The sequence below is a fragment of the Colletotrichum phormii genome (assembly GCF_030913505.1).
Source record: "Colletotrichum phormii strain CBS 102054 chromosome Unknown BDP81scaffold_13, whole genome shotgun sequence".
Taxonomy (NCBI): domain Eukaryota; kingdom Fungi; phylum Ascomycota; class Sordariomycetes; order Glomerellales; family Glomerellaceae; genus Colletotrichum; species Colletotrichum phormii.
In genome coordinates this window covers 1,184,312-1,206,748 of record NW_026851455.1, presented here as the reverse complement: position 1 = coordinate 1,206,748, position 22,437 = coordinate 1,184,312, and the positions used below count along the sequence as shown (strand labels likewise).

Below are 22,437 nucleotides of genomic sequence, written 5' to 3'. Positions count from 1 at the left end.
GAGAATCCGAGGGTATTGAGAGTGTGAGTGTGAGTGAGAACGAGAATGAAAATATGGGAGAGGATGGCGAAGAGTGGAAGTGTGCGATGAAAATGAGGTAGGCGGTACAAGTGCCAGGCAGGGACGCACTTGCCTTATATGAACGAGAAGGCACTTGGTGAATTTGGATCGCACGACTCACTGTATATTGCCTCGGAGGAATACTCACCAGATGAATGCCTCTCAGCTACCTATACCCACCTACTCAAACTCCCGACCAGCAACACATTGAGGCGCCTCCCGAATCCCAAACCGTCATGGGAAACGAAGTCCAGGAGGCTCAGGCCCATATCGAGGTCCTAAAAGATGAGATCGATAAGCTGAAGCGTCAGATCAAGGACGTATACGAGAGCTACAGCGATGAGAATACACGACACCATTAGTTCAAGCAGCTCCTTGATCAAATGGTGACCAAAAAGTTTGAGCTCGTCATCGTGCTTCAACAGGCCAAGGTCGAGCATGGAAATGAAAAGGCTCGACTAAAGAAGGACTACAATAATGCAATGAACCAGAACACTGCCATCATGACATAGGAGGCATATGAGAAGAATGCCTTACCGCGATGGAAGGATATGACGACAAGGTTGGCGGCTGATGCAAATAAGTTGAGGCCGAGATAGGCGAATGGAAAGCCAAGTTTAACGAAGAAGAGGCCAAATCGAGGAGTTGGCAGACGAAGTCCAACAAATAGAAGGACTCGGAGGTGAATCGGAAGACCCAGGCAACGGATTTGAGGAAGTCCAAAATTGAAACGGAGAAACTCGTCCGAACCAGAGACGAGCTGACGGCGTCCCACGACAGATTCGAAGGAGAACTCAGCCACGTCAACGAACCCAAATTTCAGCTGATGAGCAAATCGACAGATAGAACTCAGAAGCTTGAAAGAGTACAGAAAGAGCTCGAACGCGTGCAGGGAGAACTCGACGAGGCCAATGGGGGTCTTCGTCAACAACCCCAAAAAGTCGAAGCCATTCAGGCGGAGGCCATGGCAATCAACACTCGCTGGATCGACTTCTTCAACGAGGGCGGCGATCGCGAAAACTGGGTATTCTTTGTCTGTGGACTGCGACGGGTTGAGGTCGCCGCCTGACCGAGTGTCTTGCAAAGGCTACAACAGTGTGCCCAGTAGCGATGACACCTCATCAACTACTGCCACCAAAGAACCAAGTCGTTGCGGGAACACGTCGCCCAGAAGCAACCCCCTCATCACAATCAATGTCGTGAAAGAGGTCCTCGGCACGCGGTGGGATTCGTTCGCAAGCCTACAAAGCAAGCCCGGCACAATGCCCGCCGTGCTACAGAGGGCACTCGAGGACTACTCGGAGCTTCTCCTCGGGAAAGACGCGATTTCCCGTCACCGTCCATCAAAGACCTGATAAGATCTGGCTGGCCAAAACTGCCGACTGGCGTGTCATTGTCGTTTGGTAAAATGCAATGCGGGTTGTGCGGTTCATGGACTCGGACTATACGGGCGAGGTCGGGGTCGTCAAGTACGAGCTGCGTTCTCCAACGGGAGATCAACCCATCAGCATCTCTCCCTTCGCCAAGAAGACGAGAGGATTTTGGTCGAAGAGCAGTTGGGAGCTTTAGCGATAATGAAAGCCGTGTTGGTGACGGAAGTGGTCTTACATCAGACGGGGATGAAGGCATTCCAACGGGGACTAGTATCCAGGGGCGACTGAATTAAACCACTCTTTCTTGTACTGTGTCGACGTGAACCCTCGCCAAATGTGATTCTTCGGAACCCATTGTTTGTGCTCCGTGACGTGCCCCAAGCTTGAACCAATATATGCTTCGCGACGTACCTAGGTTGAGCAGCACGTCCAAAGGCAATGAAGAGGTCAAGGTTGAGAGGCATGTCCGAAAGAAACAGATTGCAGCGCGCGCGAAGCATCTGGAATCGGACCGACGGAGGACCAACATGTAAAGAGTTAGTTGATTGTGATCAGATGAATGAAACTTGCCGTACTTACTACAACGTGATAATGTAACCTTGTGCTTACCGATTAACAGCAGCGAGACATAATGACAAAATGGACGTGTGAAAATTCCCCGGGGCATCAAATAAACAAGATACACCGGCATGTTTCAATCCCGGACCAACCAAAGTGCTGCAAACGGATATATACGATGACCGACTAATGACTAGGTATCTATTTACAGCCTGCGCAGGTCGGCCACACATTACAACGCTGGACCCTCGGACGCAGTGATTTTAATATTGTTTTTTTTTTTTCTCTCGTTCTCTTGTTCTTACTCTATTCGCTGTATCTGCGACAATGCAGGCAAAAAGGGGACCCCTTGCTTGATAGGCCCTTGCGCGAAGGCGCGCGGGCGCATCTCAGCTTGACAGGCCGGGGGAAGAAAAAGGACCGAGGTGAAGTGGCCACGCCTCAGACTGCAAAAATATACAAGGAAGCCCGGCCTATATTCCTTTCCCCCCAGGGTATCGCCGATTTTTCCAGCCACTTTCCAACTCCTCGCATGTCGTGAAAAGACGCCATTGTGATGCTTCCCACCATCCAGCTCCTCGCCCCATGTATAGATCCTCAACACAGATACAAGATATTAAAAAATAAAAATAAAAATGGACTCGCACCAGCCGTGTCCGCCCGCGACGGGGCAGGATACACGGCGGCGCCGAGTGCGTTTGGTAATAGGGGCCGACGAGCCAACCTGAATCGACTCGCGGTAGAAGGATATTGTAGACAAAAAGACAAAAAAAGAAAGAAATCTCTCGAGCAGATGGGCTCGTGGCCGAGGGGCGTGCCCTCTCTAAATGCCGTCGGTGGATACCGGGCAACCGCCTAGCATCTTGTTCAAACAGGATCCTCCAGAAGGGTATCGAAGCGTAAAATGGTGACAAATATGGGAAATGGCGTCTATGTCGTCAATCAGTTCCAGCCGAGGGAGTTCTCAGCAGCAACGGGGGCCGAGATGTAGGCCGTCCTTGCAGAGTTGCCCGGACCGCTTCCCCTAGTCCGGCCGCTTCCGTGGCTTTCGCGACCACCGGCAGCTCCGTAGTTGGAGAAGTCCTGGCTCATCAGGGCACCGCCCATCATGGGCGGGCTGCCGGCACCGGTGTAGCGCATCTCGGACGAGGTGAGGGAGCTGGCGCGGCGGTGGGCCTGCTTCTTCTGCTTGTAGCGGCGGGCAATGATGAACATGGCAGCACCGTAAGCAGCAGCAACACCAACAGCTCCGATACCGATGGCGGCGGCAGTACCCTTCTGGATGGGAGACTGGTTGGAGCCGTCGTCACCGGTGCCGAAGGGGTCGTTGGGGTTGTTGGGGGTGGAAGTAGACGACGAGCCGTCTCCGTCGGTAGAAGTGCCGTCATCCTCCTGACCAGGAATGATCTCAATGGCGGGGTTGATGTTCTGAGTAAGGTTGTAGACGAGCTGGTCAGGGTTGTTGTAGATGGCCGAGTTGGGAATCTTGATGTCCATGCGCAGGGTGTCGACCATGCTCTTGGGGTAGTAGAACTTGGCGAGCGTGGTGATGTAGCCGAGAGTCTGGGAAGTGTCGTAGGGGACGAGCTTGGTCATCTGGATCTGGTTGACGTCCAGGCCAGCAGCGTCGGCCAAGGCCTTGGGCAGGCACGTGAAGATCTGAGCAGCGGCGTTGGGATTCTTGCTGACGTGCTGGTAGTTCTCGCCGTGCAGGAAACCAATCTGGAGGAGAATGGTGTCCTTGGGCTGCTCGACATTCGGGTCCGGACCGCTAATGACCTTGGGGAGGTCAGAAGGCAGAGGGATGGTCGAAGTCGGGGCAAGAGCCTCCGTGGGCGTGCTGAGCGAAGTAGACTGCTCAACAATGATGGTGCTGGGCAGCCAGGACTCCGAGTCGGTGATGGTGGCCGTGGCGGGGATGCTCGTGATGATGGGAGTCGTGGTAGGCGGCGGCTGAGTGACGGTCGGCGTAGTCGGCAAGGGCGTGGTCTCAATCAGAGTCTCCGAAAGAACAGTGGTGTTCACGGGAAGGGTGGTGGTCGCCGCAGGCTCAGTAGAGAGAGACTCGGTGGCAGTGGGGACGACGTTGGTGGCCGTGGCAGTCTCGTTGGCGACGGAGGTCGACGAGAGGGAAGACGTAGCCGTGGGGACCAAGCTGTCCGCCTGGGTCGCGTTGCTGATGGTAGTGGAAGCCGTTGGCAGCTGAGACAAGGTTGGGAGCTGCGTGGTAGTCGGGAAGGTCTCGGTAGAGGTGGTATTCACGGGGATCTCGACGGAACCGGTAGCAGTGGTCGTCGGCACAGAAATGGCAGTGCTGTCAGTGATGGTGACCGGAGCGCTGGTGGTAGTCTGTCCGGCGGGGACCTCAGTCGAGGTGGCGTTGACAACCTCGGAAGCAGGGAGAGCGGTCGTGGAAACAGACACGGGAACTTCGGTGGAGGAGGTGATGTTGACGACGGGCTCGCTGCTGAGAACGGGGAGACTGCTGGTGGTGGGCTCAGTAGAGATCTCGACAGAGGTCGTGGCATTGGCGACGGGCTCAGTGGGTGCCGGGAGCGACGTGGTGGGAGCGGCAGTGGCCTCGGCGGAGGAGGTTACGTTGACAACAGGCTCGGTCGGGATGGGAAGTCTGGTCGAGGTCGGGTCCGTGGGGGCCGGGAGAGCGGTAGGCGTCGGGATGACAACATCGGAAGTCGAGGCAACAGGGCTCTCGGAAGATGTCGCGTTGATAATGGGCTCGGTGAGGTTCGTGGGAACGGCGACCTGGCTGGAAACGAAGGAGACAATGGGATCCAGCGGATTGGTGGGCTTGCTGCTCTCGGAGACGGCGGCTGATGTCGTCTCAGTGGAGGCGCCGGAGGTCACCTGAACCGGAGCAGAAGTAGCGGTCTCGACGGGAAGGACGACGGAGCTCTGGGATGACGAAACGATGGGTTCGGTCGCGTTCACATTGGGGACCGCGCTGGTAGTCTCGGGGTTCGCAGCCGAAGAACGCTGTGCCTGCTCGGCAGAGGTGGTGGCCTGCGTGCTGGAAGTCTCAGACACGACGCCGGTGGGAGCCAGGAGAATACCAGACGAGGACGCGACCGTGGTAGCCTCGCTCGATGCAGCCTGAGTGGAGGAAACGGCCTCCGCGCTCGAAGCAGCTTGGGTCGAGGAAACGGCCTCGGCAGTCGAGTTGGTGACCTCGACGTTGGTGGGAGCTGCGGAGCTGAGAACGACCTCGGTGGTAGGTGCGACAGACGACGCCTCGGCGGTGGTGGTTGCCTGGGCAGAAGTGGCAGCTGCTGAGGATTGAACGGCCTCGGTTGTGGAAGCCTGCGCGGACGACTGAGCAGCCTCAGAAGTGCTGGCGGCAGCGGAAGAATGAGCGGTCTCAGAAGTGCTAGCAGCAGCAGAAGACTGAACGGCCTCTGAGGTGCTGGCGGCAGCGGAAGACTGAGCGGTCTCAGAAGTGCTAGCAACAGCAGAAGACTGAACGGCCTCTGAGGTGCTGGCGGCAATCGAGGTCTGGACGGACTCCACCGCGGTCGTCGCAGCCGCGGAGGACTGAACAGCCTCGGAAGAGGTCGCGGCGGCGCTTGACTGAACGGCGGCAGTGGTCGTCTCGGGAGTCGTCGACGTAGGCTGGGTGGTCGCGGCGGCCTGCGAGGTCGAGGGGGCTTCGCTAGAGACTGTCGAGGTTTCGCTGGTCGTCGGCAGGACAGTCACCGGAGGAAGAGTAGAGGTGGGCACGGCGGAGCTTGTCGTCTCAGTGGTCTCTGTCGGGTCGAAGATGACAGTGCTTGAAACGATGACGGTCGTCACTCTTCCATCGGGGAGGGTCGAGACTGTGGTGGAGATTGTCGTCGGGGGTGCGGATTCGGGGGCCGATGAAATGGTGGAAGTCGGCAACGGCGTGGGAACGGTCGACGATGAGCCAAAGAGAGAGTCCGAAAGGCTGGTGAGGATGTCACCAAACGTCGAGCTGATGGAGGCCGACGTGGACTGGAAAGTGGTGCTCTCGGGCGCGGGGGGGAAGGTCTCCTGTCTCGTACTCGTCGAGTTGATAAACTGTCGTTTAACGTGACGCGGAAAGTAGATTTTGGGTCGTTCCTGTTCGGCGCAGGCAGTGGAGGCCAGGCCGAGGGCGGCGGCCAGAAGAGCAGTCTTGGCGTGCATGGTTTCGTTTCCCGATTATCGTATATTCAATTGAAGGTCTTTAGCGATTGTAATGATACCAATATTGGTGTTTAGTAGATGGGGGTCTCGATTCCCATGTTAGTGCGTGCGTCGATATTCGCAGGTAAGCGCGTAGCGACTCACTTTGTCAGGGTGTTATAGAACGAATGTACTTGACAAGAAATTGTCAATGAGCGTGGCGGTTGGTTTCTTGGGGTGTGTTTAATGAGTGACTCGACGAGATATCGTCGGATTGGAGTGGGCGAGGACGTCTATTGATCCGTCACGTCAGCTGAGATTATGGCAGTTCCCTTTGTCGAATGCATGGGGGAAACTGGAAGTTGTCGACACGGCGGAACCTCGACGACGATCTTCAAATGCGTCCAAAGCACATAAGGGGGCGGCTAGATCGGCTCGACGGCAACAAAAAAAAAAAAAGACCCCTTTCACAGCGTGAAGAGGCGCAGGTTGAGAATCGGAGGAGGAGGTTCGACGTCGCCGGATGGATTCTTGACGGAGGCGAGAGGATGTCGAATTCGACTGTCGAAGAGACGAGGTCGGGGAAGAGGTGGGGGCGACAAGAGAGCGAGCGTGAGGAGTAAAAGGGAAGGGAAGGAGAGAGAAAAAAGCGAGGGTGGTGTAAAGGAATGGAAGGGGACGCAAGAAGGAATGTGGATGGACGAGGCAGCGAAGGATGGGAGATTGATTGATTGATGGAAACACACGACAAGGGACGAGGGACGAGAGACCGGGGGGGTTGATCAGGACGGACGGGGGTGGCAGCAGAAAGACCAAGAGAACCAAGCGAACCAAGAGAGAGAGGAGAGGGAGGAGTAGTGCAGGAGGAGGAGGGCTCAGGTCAACCGTCAGGGAGGGAGGGGACGAGATGGGATGGGCCAGCATGGACCGGGTGGGTGGTGATGGGATGGCGGGTACGGGCTCTGCTGGAGGTTTGAGGTATCCCCTTTGGCGATTTTGGCAGCAGAGGTACTTACGCATAAGTACACTGACTCTCGTACTCCGTACACGGGTACCTTGGTCCAGGTTGATCGCGGTGCTGAATGGGGGGAAGGGACGGGAGCTGACTGCTGGCTTACTGGAATGGCAGGAACCAAGCCGGGCACTGCTGGGCTGTACTGCTGTAAGGCAATTACCACGTCCAGGCACAAACTCGAGGGTGTGCAGGGGGGCGTGCGGTACTCTTTTGTAGTAACCAAGGTGGTGAGATACTTGTCTTTCCTAAGACTTCCACAAGTAGTGCAGGTACGGAACGAGGTACCTACCTACCTACACTTGGGTTGGATTTTATTTTATTTTTTTCTCTTCCCGTCGTCCCAAGCGTCAACCCCTTTTTACCTCTTCACCACCAAACCAAGGCACCAACGGACGACAATTCACGAGGCCCTGCAGGTGAGTCAAGGCCCAGCTGGCACAAGTGCGTACTATTCGTACTGGACCAGTGAACTTCATTTTGTGCACACGCAGGCGGCATGGCTCAACGTGTGTGGTACGACGACTGTGGTGCTCCTCCGGGCCGTCATCTTATTACTCCCACCACACCTGAAGACCGCCGTCAAGTACCTTTCCTATGCCAGCTAGCCACGACCGGTACGAGTTATGCGTACGAAGTATTGCATCCCCCGTCAGCATCCATCCACTCATCCACGGCCGAGAGGGACAGCCAACGTCGCCCGACCATTACGCAACTCCACTGGGCACAGCAAAAAGCCAGTCTGACTGTCCGACTCTGACTGGACTGGGTCTTGTAGCCAAACGGATGCCATTTTGAGATTGCAGACCGAAGAGTCTCGGAAAAGCCTCACCTAAACAGACAACGCACAGGGACTGTGGGTTGTCGTCCGAGAGACATCTCTTCTCCGCTGTGTACGAAGTACAACTCAGCCCAATCCTGACCAGAGCTGGGACGAAATCGCTGGATTGGGTTTGTGTAGAATGGACGATTGCCCAGAGACGAGATGAAAGACAATGCGACTCGACCGTCACGGCTGAACTCTCGTCCCTGTACGAAGTACACAACCACCGCCCATGCGCCACGAAGTGACTTGTCCGCCATACGGTTGGAACACAGCACACCCAGGAGTTGGCATCGGCCTCTTCTGCAGCATTGCGGCGTACTGGCCAACGGGGTTGTTTAGTCGGGGCGAGGATCCCCATTGTGAGCAAAGCGCGTAGGCCCGGGATCTCCCTCCCCCCGAATCTTGCAGACGTGGACGTGTTGTATTATTTTTGGCAAGCAGACGGGCCGTTGGCTTCTTGGACTGTAGTCTGTTGGACAGTGTCACATCGTGCGCATCTGTTTCGCTTTTCGAGAGCACCCTGAACTCGATGTCGTCCAGAATAGTCGAGCCAAACTCTCGACTCTCACCGGAAAAACGCTAACATTGACGACGGTGCATGGCATGGCATGGTTTGGCTCTTTGATGAGTGTTGACCATGTGTTGCCCCTGTCCGCTATCACTGCCGGACGTTCACGGTGGGACGGGTGGAAAAAGTCGCGAAATGACATTGCTGTTCTGGTCATGGTCTACCGTCGAGGTCCCTCTGCCATGGCGTGCTCGTCCGTGTGCCTGTTCTAGACTCTGGTGGTTGTTGGTCGGAACGATCAGCTCTCAGGTCGACGGCTAGGGGAACGAGTCACTAGCCAGTCCAAGATCGGTATCCGTACTTCGTACACCATACCTGATCACTGGCCAACGCCGCACCCATACTCCGTAAGGTAGTCCGTACGTACGAAGTACAAGGTATCCGTCCAGCACCAAGCTTGTAAGCAGCAGCCCGGGCACTGATGGTCCGCCTTATTGCAGCACGCACAGTACTCTGTAGTGTGTACTCTTCCGTGGGATGGCGGGAAGGAAAGGTGGTGTGGAGAAAACGTCGATTCACCGTTCCTGTGCTGTGCTGTGCTGTGCTGTACGGTAGGAAATACACCATTGCCGTTGCTGGCAAGCAAACTCGTCAGACGGTGGTTTGTTGCCGGCGTTGCATTGCTTGGAGCTTGTAGCTGACTGCTGGCTGTGAGCGGCACTGGTGGTCAAGTTGAGGTGCAGACGAGGTGGAAGATCCTGAGCAGCCGCTGCCCGCAGGAAATGGTGCAGAGGGGCTTAGCTCTTTCGGGGCACGGGCTAAAGATGGGCAGAAATTATTGCCGCCGGATACGTACCGCGCGCAGTTTAGATGATGTGAGGTGGGGCAAATGGTGGAGTAGGGATGACCCAGGCAACTCACGCACTCCAGGCCCTTGCCCACCCTCGCCAATATCGAATACTTGCTTTTTAGGTGGTCTTTCCTGCAAAGAAGCAAGTCTCTTTCCAAGGTCCTCCCATCGGCCGTCCTGTCAACTTTGGCCCTGTTCGTCCTCTGCCGGGGCTTGTTGCTCCTTCAAGGCCGTGCCAGGTGGACCGGAGAACAGGGGAAATCTGACAAGCGAGCGCAGATCATTGGCCGAATCTCGGTGATGCGACGCTACGGGCAATTTTGCGCCGTTCAACCCCTACAGACCCTTGCCGGGGGAGGTCGCTGGGCAAGACCAGGGGGGGGGGGGGGGGGGGGGGGGGGGGGGGGCTCCTCCTTCCCAGATTCCTTCTCCAGGCTTTTCCAGGTGGGCAGTCACGCAGTGGGCACTGGCAAGAACTGGGCAAGTGGGCTATTCCCTCCCTTGCCTCAACTTTCAAGGCGCCTTCCCTTCCGTGGCCTTGCACCTCGCTGCTGTAGGTACGGATACATACGCAAAAAAGGGTACACAAACTTGCACCGATGCATGCACACATCGGCCCTCTCACTGTCCAACGAGCACACAAACACACCACACACATTGACTGGACAAGAGTCAGAACTCAGAACCACCAACGGCGCAGATCCATCATCCCCCTCCAATTCTTTGCACAAACATGGATCCGTGGGGCTAGCTGACGAGATGGACAGTCCAGACCGAGTCCTGCCGTTGATCGTTGCCCTCGAGAGACCCGAGTATGATTGACGGCACTTGGTATCCATACCCATACGGAGTACTACGTACAGATGTGTCCTGGAAGAATCCCAACCCGGACGAAATGATAATCGGAGGCAATCTGCATTTTCAACGTCCTCTTGTGGAAATCCCTCGTCAACCTCCGCCCTGCAACAGTCCAACGCTAGCAGCCCACGTCTTGTGACTGCTCCAGGGTTGCAGATGGTCACCCCCCACCATGGCAACATTGGACACACAGACAACTTTACAAGCGACACTTTTCGACCAGTCTCCTTGGCCGTGACTGTACGAATAGAGTCAAGAGTTGTCAACCTCGACGCTCTTGCGGGGCGTAGAGGTACGTTGCGTTGCTGCCGTTGCAACCCGGCATCACGCCAAAATTGATGTTTATGAGCATAATAGATTACATTACGCCTGTCGTGCTCGGGAGTTGATGTGCTCAGGCCGCCCGCCACCTGCAGTCAAGAATCAATAATGCTGTACGGTCCGGTACGGAGTAGCCCTCACCACTCGCGTAGCGTCCAATACTCCAATTCGCATTGCACCATTTCGAAAATCTGGACCACTACAGTATCCTCCCAGAGGATACTTGAGTCTCTCGTCAGACTCTTTCGATGTCTCATCACAGTCGAATGCCAACGATACTGCCTTTGGACCACCCGCCATGCCAGTGCCTCTCGATTGGCATCTCAACGGCGGGTCGGCGACACGCGCGTTGTGCTCAGCACGCTCGCTTCCAACAAGCGGCGGTTGTTGGTCCCTCGATCGGACCACAGGACGATGCGGTACAAAGCGGATACTCGACCACAGGCCCAAAACCCGCTTGCTCGAGGTACCGTTCGTGGGAGGCGCTCGTACCGCTTGCCAACAGGACTACCGTTGGAGCGACCTGATCTCGTCCCTTTCCCGTCGGCGCTATCCCTGCTCGTTTTCCACCTTCCCCATGCGATGGCGTGGATGGCTGAGGACACGCGCCCAATGGGAGCCGACGCCGGTGTCGTTAGCTTGTCTCGAATGTCCCGTTGATGGACGTGGGCTTGAGCCTTTAATCATAACCGCACCAACGCACGCCACAGACGAGATTTGGAGCTCTAGCGAGACGACGATGCACAACGGCCCAGGCTCTGGGGATATCGATACCATCAACATTAAGTAGTCAGTACCGATTTCGTGCACAATTCGAAAGCCTTCTTGATGCCTTCGATGGTATGATGGCGCAGCCGCGCAGGGCTGGCGGAAACCTGCCAGTGCTGTTATTGTCCCAGTACCGGCAAACCGGCCGCCGTCAATATCTCTGCGACTCGTCAAGTGGGGTTGGTCTCCGCCGATCAGCCAGTCACCCAAAGCTCTGATCAGAACGCACCGGGGGGGGCACAGAGGCCCAGCGAATGGTCTCGCCCTTTCTGATCAGCCGTCGAGGATCACCCTGCAACGTCCGTTGATGGTGCGTTTTTCCACGTGGGTAAAGAGCAAAAAAATCGAAGCTTTTTTTCTGTTTTATCCCTCTCTTTGGGCATGTCCATCGCTCAGTCTCTGCGGGTTCGCGCACCGGGATACATGCCGGGCCAGTTGGATTGTTTACAGTTACACGCGAGTTGCACACGCGACTCCTTGCTCAAGGCCACAGGAACACTCAGACGTCAGCCTTGGGACAACTTAATCGGCACAAAAGAGCCCCATCATCTGTTCGGGACGGAGTACTGGCTTTCGAAGGGCTTCGATGACCGTGACACGAATCCTCTATCCGACTCTGTGGAACTCAAGCCCAGGGCTCGGAATCAATGGCCAAGGCCCATGTCCGGTTCTCGTCCTCCCCCGGTGTCGTCACAGATGCAGGACAGTGTTGGTGGCCCCCAACTTCCAAGTCTTGTCTCGTCGGATCCTGAAGCGATGCCCTGAGAGAGGAGGGAATGAGGGTCGGTGGAACAGCGCTCCTGAATACACGACAGATTGAGGCTGTGCAGCAATCGCACGCCTTGTCTCTCTGCCCTTCTGCCACAGCCATGTCCGTCCCCATTCCTCGCCTATCCGCAAGTTGCCGTCCGGCCCGTCTCGTGTTGTGTCGCGTCACATCGTCGAGCTTGAAGCGGCGGTGTCATCAACGTGCCAGAGTGTCTGTTCCATCGGCATCCGTCACTCTAGAAGCCTTGGGCTGGAGGCAAGCATCGAGAAGTCATATCAATCGCTGACGGCACGGTATCCGTACGCGGTACCCCTCTAAAGCTGCCGCTCCGGCGCCGAGTCCCGGTGGCGGTTCCCGCTCCAACGGCATAGACTGTATCGTCCCTCTACTCCGCGCGTGCCACCATCACTAGCGAGCGGACCGGGCTGAGTCAAAATAGCACCAAGACATGCGCTATTGCTGGTGCGTCAGGTACTCGATGTACGGCGTGGGCGTGGCTCGCGGGCTAGCTCGAAGAGCTTCGTGCTCTCATTCCCAATCTCCAAGGAAAGCTCCAAGTCCAAGAGTGACGAATTTCAGTTCCTGGCGGCGTCCAGGGAAACGCTATGACCACGGCATCAAGAGTTCGAGACCTGTTCGTCACCACCAACGTCTCGGCCACCCACGCAACGCTGTGTCTTGCTTCGAAATCGCACTTCTCCTTTGTTTAGTGCGACCTGCCCTCCCTCCCTCTACGGATAGGTTCCCGAGGCTTTGCCGCACCTGAGAATGTGGGCTACACACCCTGAAACCCTGGTAACATGCTGGACAGCTGGAAAATCGAATTTGGGACCCATCGCAGCATTTTTCCAACGTGTTTCAAGATGTGCTGGGGAGTGCTTGTCAGTCTCCCTCTGAAAGTGAACGGGGGCTTGTTTACCTGCCGATCATTCTATTGCCCGCCGCATCATATTACCGACCAATTTCTTCCGTTCCAAGAAGACAAATCCTCGCTGTATTTGCCATGTTATGATCCTCGCGGTGTTTGGCCGTGTCTCTAGGATGTGAGCCGCAGCCGTTCGCAGGATTCACGGGAATCTGCGGCCCCAGGTAAGATTGATTCGACATGAGATCAGGACTGACATGACGACCCAGGCATTCTCACGCATCGAGTCTTCGTCTCTTGCCTTCCTTCGCACGTACTCCCGCCCGCCGAGCACTGCTGAGCCGATTCGCGGGTGATGCTGCACAGGTGTCATGTTTGAGATGTCGGGATGAACTCTGCGGCCCTCGACACTCGCAAAGACCGAGTCGGGCTCTACCTGTGTGTTTCAACATGACACCAGAGTATGATGCTGGAATGTGATGGGAATGAGGGATTCCGTCGCAGGCTCGTCCAGAAGGCTGCCGTGGCACCGGACGCTTCAGCCACGTGTTTCCCTGTTCTCGTCTACGTGCGAACTTGTCGTACTCGGCCATACCACGGATTTCTTCTGCGACGCTCTGTTCAGCCTGTGGCATCGAAGACTTCAGGGGCAGGGATCTCATCACCACAGCGTGTTCGTCAGGCACTCTACATCTTGCGACGCTCGTATCAGGTATGGTATGCATTTGAATTGGAGGCGCCTACGGATAGCCTTGCCGGCTTGTTGGAGACTCGGGATCGAGAAGACGGTGGCTCGCCGGAGCTCCCGGTGCATGTGGAGATTGACAGTACGGAGGGCCGGTCGGCTCAGGGCCGTAGCCCCGGTATCTGCCCGGCCGGGTGTCATTTAGACTACCGGAGTCTCATTGCCTTCATCTCGGCAGGAATTCCTGCCGACTGTGGCTGAGCCACTGCCGTGCACCACCTGTGACGATGAGAACAGACAACTGCCTCCAAGGCTCAATCTTTTTGTGGCATTTCAGGTTTGTGGGCAAAGACGATGGTTGTTGATGTTGAGCAGTTCATCATGATCATGTGACCCTCGACAAAACTACACATCATTCGTCTCTCGATCGTGACAGAATGCGCTACGCTCGATCATAGTGCACCAGCTTGATGCGAAGAGCAAAAAATATGCAGATCGGACGGTATTGGGAAGCATGAAGATATATACCTTGTCGAAGCTGCAGCCGCCGTGTCCAGCATCCATTACACGGCTTGCGAAACCACTCATTGGCGAGAGTCCGCTGCGCTGGAAAGTTCACCCGGCTTGCTTTCTGCAATGCATGGCCACTTTTGGTCTTCTTTCCTTGACGACTGGTCGGGGCCGGGTCTGCAGGATGTATTCCGGCGCGAGCCCGTGGAGCAGCTCGGGATCCTGTCAGTCTAACCCTAGATTGACGACGATGAATGGCGGGCTCTTCGCAAGCATAACCAGAACGGTATTGCGAAAGCCGCGAAGATGCATATGCAGATGGAGGACGGATATGAGCAGTCACATTGTATGCCCGCCGCCCCAAAGACCAAGGACCAAGCAGCATTTGCGTCGAGTTTGACGCCTCCACGAGAAAGCCCCAGCCGGCCGAAATCCATGTTTTCTTTTCTTTTTCTTCCGTTCGTGTCCCGGGACGGAATGGAGGTGGTTGGCAGACGCAGTGGGTATGCGTTTCCTGTCATTTTCTCTGTCGGGCCAAACGTCCCCCGTCATTCTGTGGCAGGGCTGGATGGCGCCGTGGGGACGCCAACGACCGAATACAGACTGGCCGAGTGGCCGAGAAACATACTGGGCGGCATTTGTCACGAACGTTGTTGTTCTGGGGCTTGGATGCCGACGACGAAATCCCAGGTTGGCGTTGGACGTTGACGAGTGGCGGCGGCAGCGAGCGACAACAGGTTGGTTGGACGAGCGTTGATCTGCGAATAGCGCAGTGGGATGGCGGGGCAGCGTAGGGCCGGGAGGTGAGAACTGGGGCAAGCCGCAAAGCCGCAACCCCTCGTTCGCAGGCTTGCTGCAGGACGACGTATTAGCGCTTGGACGCTAGTCTGCCCGAGGGGCAATTCCCGCACGTCGCGATGCAGCCTTTTGATAGAGGGGACGACGGGAGGTGGGAAAGGGCAGAGATGACACAGCACTGGACGGCGGCGAGGACGGCGACGGTGGTGACGATGACCAGTCAGAAGCAATGGAAACCCGGCGGAACCAAGGATTGCAGCGGCGGGATCAGCGCGAGCGGCCGAATCTCGACGGCTAACTACGTTTGGGGCTCTCCCAGACGTGGGAGAGCCGGATTGACGGGATGTGCTTGGGCGGTGAGATGATGTGACTCGCATCTCAGGTACCTTGCTTGAAGGTGAGCAACGCGAATAAGGTTGAAGTATCGAGGTATGCAAGCCACAGCATGGTCGAATCGTTGACCTTCGGTGTGCTTGCCGCCATCCCAGCCGGGGGTATGGGAGAGTTGCCAACTTTTTGTGTGATTTTCTTATCATATTATTCGCACTTGTACGGCGTACCTTGGTGACAGGCGGGACGGAACGGATGTATCCTCAGCATTGTGTCGAGCTGATGCAAACCGACCAAGCTTCTTCCAGGTACACGCGGTCCAACCAGACCTTGCCCGGGTCAGGTATCTAGGCCGCTAGGTCAGGAAGCTCGGAAAGGTTACGCGCAAGGTGAAGCGAGGACGACCGGGAGTTGTTCGACTTCTCGAGGTTGAATCAGGTCGTTGAGGGTGTTGAGGAACTGCTCCCTGCGCCTGCTGCTCTGACAGGTGGCCCTGACGTAAGGCACAGCCGGTTGTTTGGCGGGGTCGGCAAGGTACCTCTGCTCGCCTGGGGCGGGGGACCTATGGCTTCGGGATCGCCCATCACGACGGACTTTGTTTCTGGTAACGCTACCCAGGCGAGGGGTAGACTTTTCTGCACGAAGCAGGCAAAAGGATACAACGTTTGAAAGTCTCCGCGACCAAGGGCCCGGGTTCGTCATCGGCTCCCTTGGCTGGGGCGGCAAGTACCTTTTTTTTCCTTTCCTTTAGGTGGTTTGAGCACCTCACCCAGGGCACGCAACCGCAATTCGAGGCGATGCGCGCAAGTCGACCTTCCCCCCGGTTCTCACAGCTTGTCGCAATGCTTCGTTCGGTTCGGCATCCCCTTGATTATGAGTACATACAGTCAAATAACCCAGAAGATAGATACATGTAATAGATACATTGGCCCTTGCCTCACGCCTGCCCCTTCCCACGTCCACTTGGAATTGAGGTTCGCAAGGTGACGAAACTATTTAAAGCGCCAGGCTGCATCCAATCCCCCCCGTGCCTTTCCCCCCTCCACTGACTGCCCTCTGCGGTTTTACCCCTCCATCCTCCCGTGAACCCCACTTGGATTCCCTTTACCTGCTTTTGCTGCCCTTGTCTTTAAAGCAGTAGCTTCCCTCAGCTTCCTTCTCTGCAATTCTTTCCCACCAACATCACCAAACACACAAACACCAACCACATCACAAATCACATAAAATGGGTGTTACCAAGACGACTCACCAGGCCGGATCGGGCGCCATCCCAAAGCCCGGCCAGACTGTCACCATTGAGTACACTGGCTTCCTCAAGGATACCTCCAAGCCCGACAACAAGGGCAGCAAGTGAGCAACATTTTCCCTACACCACCCATCTCTGCCTTTGTAAATTCGGACTATAATTGCTAACGAGTTCCTCAATTGCCAGGTTCGACTCCTCCGTCGGCCGCGGCGACTTCGTCACCAGAATTGGTGTCGGCCAGGTCATCAAGGGTACGTCTGCACCGAGACATCCCGCGGAACCCTACTCTCCGTCCTTCTCTCTCTCCCTCCCCTCGAGCTTCCTCCAATAGATATACCAGCTGGCAATGCGGGACTGGATGTTTACTGACACACGACCGCAGGCTGGGATGAGGGTGTCACCCAGATGAACGTCGGTGAGAAGGCCACTCTCGACATCACCAGGTAAGGAACCTTCCCTGCCCTACAGTCTCTGTTTCGGGGCAATGGGCTGGCTTTATACAGCTGGATCCGACATGACAACGAACCTGGCTAACGTGTGTTTTAAAGTGACTTCGCCTACGGCGAGCGGTAAGCAATAATCACCAGCAACGGTGCCATGCTAGGCATCTGCTGTTCTTTGACGACTAATTGATACTAATCCTGTTATCTAATAGCGGCTTCACCGGCCACATTCCCCCCAACGCCGACCTCATCTTGTAAGTTTCGACCCTGCAGGAGACCTTGCCAACGCAGCACTCTGCATCAGCAAGCACATTGCTGACCACATCCCACAGCGACGTTGAGCTGAAGAAGGTCCAGTAAAGTATCAAAGCTTTGCTTCGTTTCGCGCAAGTGGTTAGCTGGAGAGATGATATGAAGTAGGCACACCCGGCCTGTTTTGCAGGATGGGTGGATAGTACAAGTCCCGTAAGGACTGGAAACATACTCGGGCCCAAATATACTCTCTTCAACTGCCACATAACAATGCTCCCAGTGTGATGTACTATGCTATGGTGTCGTATAGCTGCCGGATCGCATGCACGATGTCTGGGTCTAGAAGGAGCCCACGTCACACGACATGCGGTGCTGGTGATACGCTTACTCATGTGACCTATTTTCTCCTGTACCATGATCGAGTCTTCCCAGCGAACATCCCACCGTAATCGTGTTTGAGTACTCATTCGGATACTACGCAGAGATGTCGCAAAAACGTTCTCTGGAGACTACCTTATGTCAGGGTCTGCGCATTGAGGAATCTTGCTGATGTCCGCTGCCTGGGTGAATAGAGGTCTCGACATGATATTGGTCATTCCCCACGTAGAGTGAACTTTTTGGCATCGAAAAAGTCAGATTGATAATCATCAATGCTCTGGCTTACGATTTAAGGGCTTGTTGAGTCTGTTTGACTTGGTGGGCGATGTGATTGATTTTATACACTACTTTAATCGTTGTTTTGTTTCCATTCTTCGTCCAGTTTCCAACCCTTCCCATTCCATGATGGACTTTCTTGGACAAATTAACGTCAACGCTGTACATATAGTCATAGTCCTAAAAACACTAGAAAGAGCCTTTACATTTTGAGATTCCCCCCTCGAACCATACAGCCAAGCTTGGGAAACATCGCCAGGCCAACTCCTGATGGAACTCGGTAGATTCTCGGAGAAGACGAGACACAGTGCCCCAAGGCAGTGCGAGCCAGGCCCCAAGCTCTGGTACATCTCCACAGCCCTGAAGCCAGGCGATCTTGATGTACACACAGTGCATACATGACACATGGCTTCGCCAGAGCTGAGGCTGTCTTGGGTACCTCAGTCCTCACTGAATGCATTGAGGGGCAATGTTTAGAAATCGCCCAGTGGAGCTTTCCTTTACCTTACGGCGTGACTGCCACTGCCAACCTGCATCGCCCGCCTTACGTGAGGTAACCCAGGCGCACCCCTGCCCCTCGTCAACACCTCCACATCCGGGCTCCACGACCACCTTTACATCACCGGAAACGAGGCTGCTCTTCTTCCTGCACAATCACCATCAACTGCAACTACGACACTTTTTCTGCTTGGTGCATTTTTCCTACCTCTCTACGAAACGCAGCGACAGTCTCTCCTTGACGAACGACGAGACGACCAGACCGCTGGTTCCACGATACGAACACACTACACGAACACACGCCTTTGTTTGGTGGGGTTGGAAGCTTCATCGTCCCGCCCGCACGTGTTTCCCTCCACGTCATAGCAAACGACGTTCCGGTCCGGCATCGTCAAGCTGGGGAAGCGCAAACTCTCCAACGGGGAGACACCTGATCCCAACAAGAAAACCATGGCTGTACGTTGTTCGCGTATCTTTCAGTCTACATACCCCGCATCGCGACGCTGACCTTTGACGTCTCCAGGATAAGAAGCTACCAGAGGTCGACCTGGTGACCCGCATGCAGGTCGACGACTCCGTCGTCGGAACCACCGAGATCGATGAGTCGCTCTACAGTCGCCAGCTCTATGTGCTGGGCCACGAGGCCATGAAGCGCATGGGCGCTTCCAACGTCCTCATTGTCGGTCTCAAGGGCCTGGGTGTCGAGATCGCCAAGAACATTGCCCTTGCCGGCGTCAAGAGCCTCACCCTCTACGATCCCGGCCTGGTCGCCCTCGCCGACCTGTCCTCACAGTTCTTCCTGCACCCCGAGGACGTGGGCAAGCCGAGAGACGAGGTCACCGCCCCGAGAGTCGCCGAGTTGAACGCATACACCCCCGTCAAGGTCCACCAGTCGTCAAGGTGAGTTTAGAAGCCCTCCCACGAGGCAACGCTAACAGATACAGCCTGGGCGAGAACCTCTCCCAGTTTGACAAGTACCAGGTCGTCGTCCTGACCAGTCTCCCGCTGAAGCTGCAGGCGCTGATTGGCGACTACTGCCACCACAAGGGCATCTACGTTGTTGCCGCCGATACCTTTGGTCTTTTCGGTTCGATTTTCTGCGATTTCGGCGCCGACTTCACCGTCATCGACCCCACCGGCGAGGCCCCCTTGACCGGCATCCTCGCGGGTATCGACGAGGAGGGCCTGGTTTCGGCTCTCGACGAGACCCGCCACGGCCTCGAGGACGGCGACTATGTCACGTTTTCAGAAATCGAGGGCATGGAGAAGCTCAACGGAGGCGAGCCGCGCAAGATTACAGTCAAGGGCCCGTATACCTTTTCAATCGGCGACGTTTCCGGCCTCGGCCAGTACGTCCGCGGAGGTCTGTACCAGCAGGTCAAGATGCCCAAGAAGATCAACTTCAAGAGCTTCTCTGCCGCCCTCAAGGAGCCCGAGTTTATGATTTCAGACTTTGCAAAGTTTGACCGCCCGCAGCAGCTTCACCTTGGTTTCCAGGCCCTGCACGCCTTTGTGGAGAGCCAGGGCCGTTTCCCGAACCCCCTGGACGACACGGACGCAACAGTGATTCTGCGCTCCGCCGAGGCGTTTGCCAAGGCCGAGGGTGTCGAGGTTGAATTCGACGAGAAGCTCCTCAAGGAGCTGAGTTACCAGTCCCTTGGTGACCTGAACGCCATGGCCGCCCTGTTTGGTGGAATCACGGCGCAGGAAATCCTCAAGGCCGTCTCGGGCAAGTTCCAGCCTATCCAGCAGTGGATGTACTTTGACTCGCTCGAGTCTCTGCCGACCAGCACCGCTCGCACTGCCGAACTCTGCAAGCCCCTCGGCACACGCTACGACGGCCAGATTGTCGTCTTTGGCCGCGAGTACCAGGAGAAGATTGCCAACCTGCGGCAGTTCCTCGTGGGTGCCGGTGCCATTGGTTGTGAGATGCTCAAGAACTGGGCCATGATTGGTCTCGGAACCGGCCCCAAGGGTCAAATCACCGTCACTGACATGGACTCTATCGAGAAGAGCAACCTGAACCGTCAATTCCTGTTCCGCCCCAAGGATGTTGGTAAGATGAAGAGCGACTGCGCTGCCGAGGCCGTGCAAGCGATGAACCCCGATCTGAACGGCCATATTGTGTGCCTCAAGGATCGCGTTAGTCCCGAGACCGAGGAGACATTCAACGAGGCGTTCTGGGGAAACCTCGACGGCGTCACCAACGCGCTGGACAACGTCGAGGCCAGAACGTACGTCGATCGCCGCTGTGTCTTCTTCCGCAAGCCCCTCCTCGAGAGTGGTACGCTCGGAACCAAGGGCAACACCCAGGTCGTCCTCCCCCATCTTACCGAGTCGTACTCGTCGTCGCAGGATCCCCCTGAAAAGGAGTTCCCCATGTGCACTGTGAAGAGTTTCCCCAACAAGATTGAGCACACCATTGCGTGGTCCAAGGACCACATGTTTGAGAACCTCTTCGTCACGTCCCCTTCCACGGTCAACCTGTACTTGACGCAGCCCAACTACATTGAGGGCACGTTGAAGCAGGGTGGAAGCGCCAAGCTGACGCTCGAGACGCTCCGCGACTACCTCACCACCGACCGCCCGCGGACCTTTGAGGACTGTATCGCCTGGGCGCGCATTCTCTTCGAGAAGGAGTTCAACAACAAGATCCAGCAGCTTCTGCACAACTTCCCCAAGGACTCGACGACGTCAACCGGCACCCCCTTCTGGTCTGGTCCCAAGCGCGCCCCTGAGCCGCTCAAGTTCGACCCCAACGACTCTACACACTTTGCCTTTGTCGTGGCGGCGGCGAACCTGCACGCCTTCAACTACAACATCAAGTCGCCCGGCACCTCCAAGGACATTTACCTGCGCGAGCTCGAGAACATCATCGTGCCCGAGTTCTCACCCGCCGAGGGTATCAAGATCCAGGCCAACGACAGCGATCCTGTGAGTTGCGTGGTCTATGAAGTAAACGGAAGATGCTAACCTGACTAGGACCCCAACGCCGATGCGGGCAGCTCCTTTGACGACAACGACGAGCTGCAGAAGCTCATCAACAGCCTCCCTTCGCCTAACGAGCTTGCCGGCTTCCAACTGCAGCCTGTGGACTTTGAAAAGGACGACGACTCGAACCACCACATTGACTTCATCACGGCCTGCAGTAACCTGCGCGCCGCCAACTACAAGATTGAGCAGGCGGACCGCCACAAGACCAAGTTCATTGCCGGCAAGATTATCCCGGCGATTGCGACGACAACGGCGCTCGTCACGGGCTTGGTGATTTTGGAGTTGTACAAGGTCATTGATGGCAAGGATGACATTGAGCAGTACAAGAACGGTTTCATCAACCTGGCGCTGCCCTTCTTCGGCTTCAGCGAGCCCATTGCCAGCCCCAAGGTGGAGTTCAAGGGCCCCAACGGCATCGTCAAGCTGGACAAGATCTGGGACCGTTTCGAGGTCAACGACATCACACTCAAGGAGCTGTTGGAGCACTTTGAGAAGCAGGGCCTGACCATCTCGATGCTTAGCTCCGGCGTCAGCTTGCTGTACGCCAGCTTCTTCCCTCCGGCCAAGCTCAAGGACCGCCAGAACCTCAAGCTGAGCCAGCTCGTCGAGACGGTGTCCAAAAAGCCCGTCCCGGCTCACCAGAAGGAGGTTATTTTCGAGATGGTGGCTGAGGACATGGACGGAGAGGACGTGGAGGTTCCCTACATCAAGATGAAGATGGCGTAAGCGGGGCCGTGGTTGAACTTGACGGTATTTGCCGGGATTAAGGCTAGAGCGCTGCAGGGTTTTAGAATGGCCAGCAATTGTGGTCAGCCAAATAGGCAATAGGATCATGGAATAGAGCTCTTCATTTGTTACCTGTGTTGATCGCGTTGCACTGAGGTCAGGTTCGACGGTGTATGTGCCTGCGTTACTAAGCCCGCAGCCGTTAACGCAGACATTTGTAAGCACCCCTGCAGCTGGCGGCTCAGCGTGGGGAAGCGCTGGGTTTACGTCACCATTAGCAATTGCTTAGAATCGTCAAGCTGCCTTAGCTTACCTTAGCCGCGGGGTCTGCGAGTCAACATTGTAAGCTGCATTTGCAGATTGGAAGAGTCTATGGGAGAATTGCACAAGAAA

At 56.0% G+C, this 22,437-nt stretch overlaps 10 protein-coding genes across 10 annotated transcripts; 6 read left to right on the top strand and 4 right to left on the bottom strand.

Moving 5' to 3' along the window:
- Positions 1 to 296: 296 nt before the first annotated feature.
- Positions 297 to 572, top strand: BDP81DRAFT_395759 (uncharacterized protein; the record flags this gene model as incomplete). Its single annotated transcript, XM_060588105.1, has 2 exons — positions 297 to 380; positions 423 to 572. The coding sequence occupies 2 exons, from the start codon at positions 297 to 299 to the stop codon at positions 570 to 572; spliced, it is 234 nt and encodes a 77-aa protein (XP_060443916.1).
- A 29-nt stretch (positions 573 to 601) lies between these two features.
- BDP81DRAFT_395758 (uncharacterized protein) lies at positions 602 to 1,129 on the top strand (the record flags this gene model as incomplete). Its single annotated transcript, XM_060588104.1, has 2 exons — positions 602 to 622; positions 731 to 1,129. The coding sequence occupies 2 exons, from the start codon at positions 602 to 604 to the stop codon at positions 1,127 to 1,129; spliced, it is 420 nt and encodes a 139-aa protein (XP_060443915.1).
- Positions 1,130 to 2,933: 1,804 nt separating this feature from the next.
- Positions 2,934 to 4,295, bottom strand: BDP81DRAFT_322664 (uncharacterized protein; the record flags this gene model as incomplete). Its single annotated transcript, XM_060584718.1, has 1 exon — positions 2,934 to 4,295. A coding segment is annotated over one exon (1,362 nt), but the record flags the coding sequence as incomplete, so codon positions are not given.
- Positions 4,296 to 5,947: 1,652 nt separating this feature from the next.
- Positions 5,948 to 7,001, bottom strand: BDP81DRAFT_351944 (uncharacterized protein; the record flags this gene model as incomplete). Its single annotated transcript, XM_060586223.1, has 2 exons — positions 5,948 to 6,238; positions 6,297 to 7,001. A coding segment is annotated over one exon (561 nt), but the record flags the coding sequence as incomplete, so codon positions are not given.
- A 3,562-nt stretch (positions 7,002 to 10,563) lies between these two features.
- On the top strand, positions 10,564 to 11,411 carry BDP81DRAFT_48363 (uncharacterized protein). Its single transcript, XM_060595070.1, has one exon. It carries the CDS (start codon positions 10,615 to 10,617, stop codon positions 11,164 to 11,166), a length of 552 nt encoding a protein of 183 aa, XP_060443912.1. The 5' UTR covers positions 10,564 to 10,614; the 3' UTR covers positions 11,167 to 11,411.
- A 1,634-nt stretch (positions 11,412 to 13,045) lies between these two features.
- BDP81DRAFT_48366 (uncharacterized protein) lies at positions 13,046 to 13,945 on the top strand. Its single transcript, XM_060595072.1, has 2 exons — positions 13,046 to 13,086; positions 13,178 to 13,945. The coding sequence occupies exon 2, from the start codon at positions 13,372 to 13,374 to the stop codon at positions 13,852 to 13,854; it is 483 nt and encodes a 160-aa protein (XP_060443911.1). The 5' UTR covers positions 13,046 to 13,086; positions 13,178 to 13,371; the 3' UTR covers positions 13,855 to 13,945.
- BDP81DRAFT_48348 (uncharacterized protein) lies at positions 13,917 to 14,616 on the bottom strand. The gene has a single exon (XM_060595062.1). The coding sequence runs from the start codon at positions 14,486 to 14,488 to the stop codon at positions 14,036 to 14,038; it is 453 nt and encodes a 150-aa protein (XP_060443910.1). The 5' UTR covers positions 14,489 to 14,616; the 3' UTR covers positions 13,917 to 14,035.
- BDP81DRAFT_48338 (uncharacterized protein) lies at positions 14,617 to 15,523 on the bottom strand. Its single transcript, XM_060595055.1, has one exon. It carries the CDS (start codon positions 15,435 to 15,437, stop codon positions 14,745 to 14,747), a length of 693 nt encoding a protein of 230 aa, XP_060443909.1. The 5' UTR covers positions 15,438 to 15,523; the 3' UTR covers positions 14,617 to 14,744.
- Positions 15,524 to 16,224: 701 nt separating this feature from the next.
- Positions 16,225 to 17,275, top strand: BDP81DRAFT_431290 (peptidyl-prolyl cis-trans isomerase fkr-3). The gene is made up of 5 exons (XM_060590669.1): positions 16,225 to 16,581; positions 16,664 to 16,728; positions 16,860 to 16,920; positions 17,026 to 17,046; positions 17,133 to 17,275. The coding sequence occupies exons 1-5, from the start codon at positions 16,457 to 16,459 to the stop codon at positions 17,176 to 17,178; spliced, it is 318 nt and encodes a 105-aa protein (XP_060443908.1). The 5' UTR covers positions 16,225 to 16,456; the 3' UTR covers positions 17,179 to 17,275.
- Positions 17,276 to 18,385: 1,110 nt separating this feature from the next.
- On the top strand, positions 18,386 to 22,175 carry BDP81DRAFT_407700 (ubiquitin-activating enzyme E1). The gene is made up of 4 exons (XM_060589026.1): positions 18,386 to 18,780; positions 18,848 to 19,224; positions 19,269 to 21,258; positions 21,307 to 22,175. Exons 1-4 carry the CDS (start codon positions 18,775 to 18,777, stop codon positions 22,042 to 22,044), a joined length of 3,111 nt encoding a protein of 1,036 aa, XP_060443907.1. The 5' UTR covers positions 18,386 to 18,774; the 3' UTR covers positions 22,045 to 22,175.
- The last annotated feature ends 262 nt before the right edge of the window (positions 22,176 to 22,437 follow it).

Excerpts from the sequence above, each read along its gene's own strand:
- BDP81DRAFT_48363 (XM_060595070.1), top strand. The coding sequence starts at position 10,615 with ATGCTGTACGGTCCGGTACGGAGTAGCCCTCACCACTCGCGTAGCGTC.
- BDP81DRAFT_48366 (XM_060595072.1), top strand. The coding sequence starts at position 13,372 with ATGATGCTGGAATGTGATGGGAATGAGGGATTCCGTCGCAGGCTCGTC.
- BDP81DRAFT_48348 (XM_060595062.1), bottom strand. The coding sequence starts at position 14,488 with ATGCTGCTTGGTCCTTGGTCTTTGGGGCGGCGGGCATACAATGTGACT.
- BDP81DRAFT_48338 (XM_060595055.1), bottom strand. The coding sequence starts at position 15,437 with ATGATAAGAAAATCACACAAAAAGTTGGCAACTCTCCCATACCCCCGG.
- BDP81DRAFT_431290 (XM_060590669.1), top strand. The coding sequence starts at position 16,457 with ATGGGTGTTACCAAGACGACTCACCAGGCCGGATCGGGCGCCATCCCA. Across the intron at positions 16,729-16,859 it reads TGTCGGCCAGGTCATCAAGG|GCTGGGATGAGGGTGTCACC; the intron begins GTACGTCTGCAC and ends ACACGACCGCAG. Across the intron at positions 16,921-17,025 it reads GCCACTCTCGACATCACCAG|TGACTTCGCCTACGGCGAGC; the intron begins GTAAGGAACCTT and ends TGTGTTTTAAAG.
- BDP81DRAFT_407700 (XM_060589026.1), top strand. Across the intron at positions 19,225-19,268 it reads AAGGTCCACCAGTCGTCAAG|CCTGGGCGAGAACCTCTCCC; the intron begins GTGAGTTTAGAA and ends TAACAGATACAG. Across the intron at positions 21,259-21,306 it reads AGGCCAACGACAGCGATCCT|GACCCCAACGCCGATGCGGG; the intron begins GTGAGTTGCGTG and ends TAACCTGACTAG.